Source organism: Malaclemys terrapin, chromosome 5, assembly GCF_027887155.1.
Source record: "Malaclemys terrapin pileata isolate rMalTer1 chromosome 5, rMalTer1.hap1, whole genome shotgun sequence".
Lineage (NCBI taxonomy): Eukaryota > Metazoa > Chordata > Testudines > Emydidae > Malaclemys > Malaclemys terrapin.
In genome coordinates, this window is record NC_071509.1 from 43309933 (window position 1) to 43318943 (window position 9011).

At 46.6% G+C, this 9011-nt stretch overlaps 1 protein-coding gene across 1 annotated transcript in view; it reads right to left on the reverse strand.

Annotated features, from left to right (window-relative positions):
* The window catches only part of RELL1 (RELT like 1), a 39678-nt gene extending 34148 nt beyond the window's left edge, over positions 1 to 5530 (reverse strand). The window contains exon 1 of the mRNA XM_054030814.1: positions 5380 to 5530. Coding sequence (XP_053886789.1) covers positions 5380 to 5473 — 94 coding nt within the window. The 5' untranslated portion in view covers positions 5474 to 5530. The remainder of the gene's footprint in view (positions 1 to 5379) is intronic.
* Between the last annotated feature and the right edge of the window lie 3481 nt (positions 5531 to 9011).

The window sequence follows — 9011 nt, forward strand, 5'->3', positions numbered from 1 at the left end:
AGAGTTGGAAGAGACCTCAAGAGGTCATCCAGTCCAACCCCCTGCTCAAAGCAGGACCAATTCCCAGCTAAATCATCCCAGCCAGGGCTTTGTCAAGCCGGGCCTTAAAAACCTCCAAGGAAGGAGACTCCACCACTTCCCTAGGTAACGCATTCCAGTGTTTCACCACCCTCCTAGTGAAATAGTTTTTCCTGATATCCAACCTGGACCTCCCCCACTGCAAAAAACCCAGACCCCTAATTCTGCCCTCCATCCAAGCAAGAGAGCCTCCCTCAGAACGATGACACCAGTGCTCCTGCCCTGCTCCACTTTCTTGGTAACCCCAGAAACAGTTAAAAAAGGATCAAGAAGCAATCACTTGAAGGAGCTTCTCCCCTCCGAGTAAGGAAAAAACAGTGTGTGTAAAAAAAAAAAAAAAAAAAAAAAAAAGAGTGAAAGGGTACCAAAAACTTAATTCATTGACTCATGTGGTTGAAAATGAAACTTGAGGACAAGAATCAGGAAGAACCCAGGTTTTGTTATTTAACTATCATTTCTATTGTAGCAGCAGCTAGAAGCCCCATTCATTGACCAGGACCCCCTTGCACTAGGTCCTGTACAAACACAAACAAAAAGCTCAGTTGTAAGCGTTTTGGGACAGGGACTAATTATTCACAATTTTTGTAATTTAGTCTGAGCTTTTTTCTTGAACACCAGTTTACACAAAGTCTACATGCAAAACTGTACTGGATTAACAAAAGGTGGTATTTTAAACTGATTTAGCAAAACTTGTCCAAAACCCTCTTTAGACACACTGAAGATTTAAAACCAATTCATATCACTCAAGCTTTCAATGGTAAAGTTACAGATACAAGCTAAGGTGGCAAACAATTTTAAATCATTGTGTCACCACAGAGGGATTTGCACAGGCTTAATTAAAATCAGTTTAAAAACCTATTTTAGTTAAACCAGCACAGCTTCTGTACATAGACAAGCCCTGTGTTTCAACAATCTGTTTTAGGGTATGTCTACATTTAAAATGCTACAGTGGCACAGCTGCAGCAGTTCAGTGTAGACACTCATTACAGCAACAGGAGGGGTTCTCCCCTCACTGCAGTTAAACTACCTCCACCACGGACCTAGCACTGTCCACACAGGGGGTTACATTGGCATAGCTATGTCTCTCAGGAGGCGTGAATTTTTCACACCCCTTACATGTGTAGCTATGCCAACTTTAGTTTTCAGTGTAGACCAGCCCTTACACTATAGATAGGGCCCTACCAAATTCATGATCATCATGGACCATGAAATCTGGCTATTGTAGGGGAGGGGCAGGGCTGGGGGCACCCTAGCCATGGGCTCCTACTTTGGGCCAGGCTCCAGCTGCTAATCCCAGCCCAGACTGGGGCGGGACAGGACTTCCTTTTCCCTTGCAGGAGCCACTCCGGGAGCTGGGTCAGACCCACGTCTGGGAACCTCCCCCAGCTGTAGGAAGCTCCATGGTAGCTGGCTGGGACAGACAACAACCCAGGCGGAGAGGCTGCAGCCCCAGCTGTCAGCACCCCTCATCCCAATCCAGGAGGAGAGGCTGCCTGGGGAAAACCCAAACGTAGGGTAACCCGCTCCCCATACCTTGCAATCCTCACTTCATGCTGCTGGCTTTAGAGCTTGGAGCCCAGCCAGCAGCCGCTGTTCTCCAGTTGCCCAGCTCTGAAGGCAGTGCCCCCGCCAGCAGCAGTGCAGAAGTAAAGGTAGCGATCCCATGACCCCCCCTACAGTAGCCTTTCCCATGATCCCCTTTTGGGTTGGGACCCCCATGGTTACAATACCCTGAAATTTCAGATGTAAACATTTGAAACCATGAAATTGACTATTTTAAAAATCCTGTGACCGTGAAATTGTCCAAAATGGACCATGACTTTGGTAGGGCCTTAACTATAGAAGATAGTTGTCACTATCATTTCTGATACTCAACTGAAAACTGAAATTTAAGCATAGTGGTAATTCTCTGCACACTTCCCCGAGATTGACATCCAGGGGATCACAGATGTGAAGAAGTGTAGCTGAGCAGCTGTCTTTTTAGAAAAGGGGAAGGGAAGAATTTCATCATAAACCCAGAAAGGAAGTAAGTCTGACTTCCACAATCTCTTATGAGTTACCTGTCCCAATGTTTTACAAGTCCAGTTTACAGAAACAAGGTCCTGCCCATCTGATGATACTTGGCACTGATTTTTAAAAAGAATATGTTACTAAACTCTCCTCCCACTCAGGTACGCCACTCCAAAAATTCACCGGCATAATTATCTTCAAGCTCAACAGAACTAAACCTGAATAGACATTTACTGTACATACATTAAATGTCTGTACATGCTCACAATTCCAGTCTTCTGGCTAATTAAACAAATCGGTATAAATGCCAGTTTCTCTCCATGAAGCTATAGCACAAACTGCACAGCAACTACAGCATGCACAAACCTGTATTGCATATACCAACGTAGAGATGTGACAAAGGTTAATGTAAGTCTTACTCAGTAGTATTTTACATAAACATGAATGAAAACGGAGAGAAGAAAGGCTATGTTTGGGGGGGGGGGGATTCCCTCCTTTTCTTACAACCTCCTGCCCCCACAAACACCAGAAAAAAATAATTAGTTCCCTTGGCAGAAGACCTGAGTCAATACAAGTTAGTAACTCCAGAAGATGAGCCTGTTTTAATGAAAATTTGGGATTGACAGATAAGAGTCAACTTTGCCAACACCTGGATATGACGCTAAAAGTTAGTGTGTGCTCCAAGGCTTTGTCTACGCTATGATCTTTCAGACCCACAGGGTTCATCTACACTGCAGCTGGGAGCGAGCCTCAGGTAGATGGGGCTGATTTTGTTATATGCCACCCCAAGAATTCACCAGCATAACTGTCTTCAAACTCAACAGAACTAAATTTGAGTCAGGCCCAACTGCCCACCAAGGCTTGAGAGCATAGGCGGCGGGTATCATCCCCAAACAGCCAGGCGTGGCCCTGCCCCCAGGCTCCCCCTCCTGCTTCCACTCAGCACAGCTCCAGGATGGGGCTGGGCTGCCTGCCTTCCCAACACTCCGTGGCTAGGGCCCCGCCACCTACCCTCCCAACGCTCCAAGGGAGGCTAGGGGCACTAGCCTAAGACAGGGGCCTGCAGCTGTGGTAGGAGTGGCTCTGGGCTCCGTTGGGGGCGAGGGCGCGTGACGCGGAAGCGGGGAGATGGGGGCTAGCCTCCCCCAACTGGCGGTTCACGCACCGCCCATGCGTGAGAAGCTGAACCACCACATCCATATGGTTATTTTTTGCATGCTAACTTGAGCCCCACTAGTGTGAGTTGATTTACCTGGGCTGGGAGGTTTGCTCCCAACTACAGTGTAGACCAGGGGTCGGCAACCTGCGGCATGCGAGCTGATTTACTCTGGCAGGCTGCTGCTGGCCTGGGCTCCCAGCTGCTAGTCTGGGGTTCCATCCGCCGGCCACCGTAAATGTAAAATGTATTACTGGCACGCGAAACCTTAAATTACCACAAATAAATGAAGACTTGGCACACACTTCTGAAAGGCTGATGACCCCTGGTGTAGACATACCTTTAGGTGCAGCTCCTCCAGCAGAAGCCATAGTACAGTTAAAGCTAGGCTGTTTTTACCACTATATTCCCCAGCCCAGCTGCACCATTTGGGAATGATAGATCTGCAAAATCACAGTGTAAAAAGCCTTGGAGCAATACTTAATATCATACCCAGGTGTCTGCTTAGGTTAAACCTTCCCTAGTAAACTCAAAATTTCAAATTAAACAAGCCAACCCTTTGGATTTACTAACTCCATTCCACAAGACTATTCAAAAAGATAGTTAATTTAAAAGTCACACTATAAACAAGTATCTTTACCTAGAATTCTGGACACGACCTTAAAAATTAATGAATTTTTTAAAACCAAATTTACATGTCACTAATTATGCTCCAATTACTTTCTGCATTTCTTATATTGGACAATAAAAAGCAATGAAGTCAGTTTCCACTTTTAGTTTATTAGTACTGCAATGTTTGGGTTAAAATCCATGTAGAGGAATGTTGGTTTAAAAACAACAGTTTTCATTGAAATTTCTTTGTAATGTGAATTATCTACAGGGTTCTCATGAATTATAAAAATTCAATTACTAAAGTTTAAATTTTGAACCAAATTTAAGTTTGCATCTATTTGAAGGGATGCTATCATCTTCTGTTTCAGGGACCACTTTATCTTCCTCAAGCAGCAACAAGAAGCCTTTGAAGAGAAGTCATTTATCTGGAATGTATGCAATTGACTTAATTTTGGACCCAAGTTTAACACAGACATGCCAAATTCATATAGGAAATGCAAAAAACAAGCCACAAAACCTATATTTTAGAGGTTTGTTTTAGCAAAAATTGGGCAACTTGCACCATGAGGTGAACTTGAAAAGCCAAGAACTTTCTTGCTACAGCTTTGAAACATTACAGGGATCTCACTACCCCCAGCTGTGCCTCTAGTTATGGGATATTACACGAGAAGCTGTACCAAGTTGAACTCTCATTTGCGGCGGAGGGCCCGAGGGCGAGAGGAGGGAGCTCTTCCAACTATCAGAAAAGTAAGGCCGCCTAGAGAAAGGACAACTGCTCGGGGAGGAAATACCAAGACCGAGCTCTGCTTCCCCTCTTCCACCTCGGAGACTACATAATACAACTCAACTCCTCAAAAAGTGTCTGTGGCCCCAGCCTGCCGCTCTCACCTAGGGCAGATATTAGGAGACTCTGGAGGCAGCGCCTCCGCACACCGCGCTCCCAGTAACAAGCGGCTGCACTGGGCTAGCTACCCGGAAGGACCCGAGTCACCCCCAGAGCTCCAGCTACCTCTGTTCCGCCAGGGTGTGCCCAGGCAAGGCAGGTGGCGGCGAGTGAGCCGGCCCCCGAGGAAGTCGGAGCGCAGTAAGAGGGAGGAGGAAGCAAGGTAGAGGCAGAGGGGTAGAGGAGGGCGCTGCGCTAGGGGACGCCGGGGTGGGGCGGGGAGCCGGGGGAAAGTAACGAGGAGGGGCCCGGGAGATCGCTGGGCTAGGACGGGGACTGAGCGAGGCTCTGGGGCAGCCCGCGGGGGATGCCCACCCGCTCAGGGGGAAGGACGGCGGGGACAAGCGGAACGGACCCCCGGGGCCACACACACCGGGGTGCTCGGCGGGACTCAGGCGTGCAGCTCAGGGGGGCCGCAGCCGGGGGAGGCGAAAGCAGGCGCGGTGAGGGGCCCTGCGGCGGGCGGGGGAGAGTCAGGGGTCGGGAAGCGGGTGCTCCGGAGGCAGCTCGGGGGGCGGCGGCTCCAGTCCCGGCCCAACGAAACTCCTACGCGGCGCAAGGAAACAACGGAGTCACCCACCGAGGTCGGAGTGGTTCCCCTGGGCGACCGCCGCGCCCCGCATCGGGGGAGCCGGGGAGACCTCGGCTGCCACCGCCGATCCCCACGGAGCCATCCCTGATCTCAGCTGCTGCAGCTCGCGCTGCACAGCCTCCGCCTTCCAGCCCGCCCCGCCTAGGGGCCGCGCCGCGCCGCGTCGCTCCCTCGCAGCACTGAGCATGCCCGGGAGCAGCTGAGCCGCGCCTCGCCTCGCCCCGCCCCTCAGGCCTCCTCGGGCTGCTCAGGGAGCCGGCAGGGAGGGAAGGGGCAAAGCCTGGGGTAAATGACGCGGGTGGTGCAGAGAGAGGGGCCACTCCAGGGGCTTGTTCCCCTGCTGGAAGGGCGCCTCTCAGAGCGCTCCGGCCCTGGGTCGGGTCACGGGTTTATTCCCTGTGATCCAGCCTCACGCCTACATAATCTCGCTCAGAAAGCAAAAGTAGCTGCCGGCTGGGGAGTTGATATAGTGACTGTCCCAGTGCTATCACTGCAAGGAAGCAAATGTAATAAAATATAAACAGCTATATTCGTCCTGCTCTTGCCAAATGCAGATTGGAGACACAAAAGGGGGGGAAGCTGGCCGGCCGGCCTAAAGCATAAGAGGTCAGGTAAAGACAAACGTTTCCCTCTGCTCCTTGTGTGTTTCCCATATTTACACGTAGTAAGGAGTAAATGTGCAAAGATTACCCAAACATTTTGCTATAATTACCCACCACATTTAGATCCTGAGCCTTCAAGAGGATCAACAGAGAGTTCTTGGAAGTATTGAGCTCTACCTGGCTTGATTGATCTAAACAGAATATTCCTTATCCAGAGCTCTAGCCACATGTACCTGTGGAATCCCTAAAGTTTGGCCTTTTGAATAAAATTTGACATATAATTGAAAGAAATTTCATTTGCTTTTAATTAATAAAAGGCCTTTTTAAAAGATGACACTGGTTTTTAAGAAAATTGTGTTTGGCTGTAGGCATGAGGAATTTTGCCCACAAAGAAATAAGTTTCAGAATTTGTGTTAGCCCTTTACCCCTCTTGACACCATTTCATTTTTTGTTATAATTATAGTAAATAGTGGAAGTACTGGAATGAGAGTTTTATAAAAAAACACAAACATTTGGCCAAATCCTGCTTGCTTGCAGTTTATGCCAGTGCTGAATGATTCAATGCAGGCTGATAAGGGGTACGTAAAAGCCCTTCCATCAATCCACTTGAACTATACAGGGACAAAGTTGGGGTGGAGGGGAGTTTGTGTTACAAAGGCAATTACATGCTGGAGGGAGACACAAAATTATGTGTAAGAAATGCTGAAATAGGCAGTTATGAAATAACCTGCACACAGTGAGAGAAAGTTTCTCCCTGCCCACTGTTAATTATAATCTGGCATATGCTTTGAAGCATATATATATATATATTTACCATTCAATTGAGTTTTTATGTTATTGATGTATTTTAAAAACTTCTAACTGTTGTAACTCCTGCTTTTTCCATTATTTTGAGATGGTGGAGCATCACAAATGGCAAGGAGCAGGGCCAAAGAGCTGAGTGTTAGTCTGTTATGGCTTTCCTTTTTACCAGCTCCTCACAGAAAATTATTGATATACATCAGTTGGCTGAACTTCCTTCTTTGAGGTGATTGTCAAAAATAGGATTTAGAAGTATGTGGACAGTGTGGTTTTGTGGAATGGAGAGGCAAGAGAAAATGGTTTTTATCTGTGGTTTGACTCACTGTATCTTGCATATCATTTATGGGCTGTTTTTAGAGATGCTTAGAACTTGCCGCTCCTGTGCACTTCAGTGGAAGTTGTGGGTGTTTAGCACTTCTGAAAATCTGACTACTCAACTTCTCTGTACCTTCATTTCCTCCATCTGGAAAATGCAGATACACCTACCTTTGACTCTTTGGGGTCCAATCTAGACCAGTGAGGGGCTGTGTCATCCATGCCGTGTAACTGGGGTGCCTCACAATGCCTTGATGCTGTAGCTCCAACATGGACCACTCACAAGCAGCCTTTCAGCATGTAAGCCACACTCTGGCTTCCACCAATCTTAGTTCCACATGCAGGGTGACTTCAACACATCCCCCGTCCTGGAATTCCGCCCCCCTCCCCAAAGTGTGTGTTCTGTACTACACTGTGCAGCCCTCTCATGGCCAGTTTAGGTAACAAAGGTCCGTTGTCCCTGTCAGGGAACAATATACAGCAACTTGGCACCTTAAATGGAGTTACCCACACACTTTGCAACATTGTAATTTTTGTTCTTTACTCAGAATTAGTCCAAAGTGATAGGTTTTAAATGAGTATAAGAATTAGGGCATTAAAGTCAGAAATGGTTACAAGAAAAATAAAGAGAAAATGCTTCCTAGTACTAAAACTTTACAAATTAAGATTAGTTTAAGGTAAAATTCTTACCATATGCTTTCAGCTGCATTACTAACCAATCATCAAGTCAGGATCCTTCCCAAAGTCAAAAAGCTGGATTCCTTTGTCTTCTTAGGTGGAAAACAGAGATGGACAGGGAGAGAGAACTTGTGGTGTTTTTGGCCCTTGCTTTTATAGTTCAGTCACCCTTTGAAATGCAGTTCCCTGAGAGGGACCCCTAGATCAAGTTCTTTCCAGCTCAGAGCAAGGAGTCTTTTGGCAGGGGGAGGGGAGGAGAGTTCATGCTGTTGATTGCCAAAATCAGATTTGTTTGTGCCTGTCCCATTTCTTTGCAAAAGATAGGTGATGGCCTATCAGTTTTTATGACACCTGGTTGAGGCATCAACTTGCCCTTTATCTTTGAGAAACAGGTTTACCCACGCCCCAGGCTTGTCTGGCAAATACACTTCAGTCTTGATTTCAGTTTATGTTCAGAACTCTACATATAATATTACTACATATATTTTACCATGATATTGACCAGCAAATTATTAGTTTTCAAATTACACCTCTACCCCGATATAAACTGTCCTTGGGACCCAAAAAATCTTACTATGTTATAGGTGAAACCGCGTTATATTGAACTTGCTTTGATCCGCCGGAGTGCGTAGCCCCCCCCGAGCACTGCTTTACCGCGTTATATCCGAATTCATGTTATATCGGGTCGTGTTATATCAGAGTAGAGGTGTATATTTTACTAGGCATATTTTGTACAAAGATAGTGTGTAGGGTGGAAAACATGGGTGTATGCTGTCACATTACCATGATTACTTCTCTGAGTTGGTGTATGACTGTCAATAAATGTTTGTGAATTCATTGGAGGGAAAATGTATACGTGAATGTTAGTAATATTTTATTTAGGGCTGTTCCTTTGTCTTCTCTAACACAACTGTAGAATCCATTGAAGGTGTTAGGCATGCAGCTGTCATATTCATATCTGAAGACAAGAACAAATACTGAACCCTCCTGCCCAGGCCTTTAACAGGATATGTTCAAAGGACTAATTCTAGACACATGAACAGTGCTGCTCCTTGGTGGCTAATGTGATGGTGCTGGGAGTCGTGAAAATACTACTATTCTTCTACTAAGTAGGAGGAATTCGAAGGGTGTTTTTTTAATTTTACCTGGACCCTACATTAAGTAAAGAAATTAAACCCAACCCCTACTATGAGCTTTTTTTTTTTTTTAAATGTCACCTCTCAC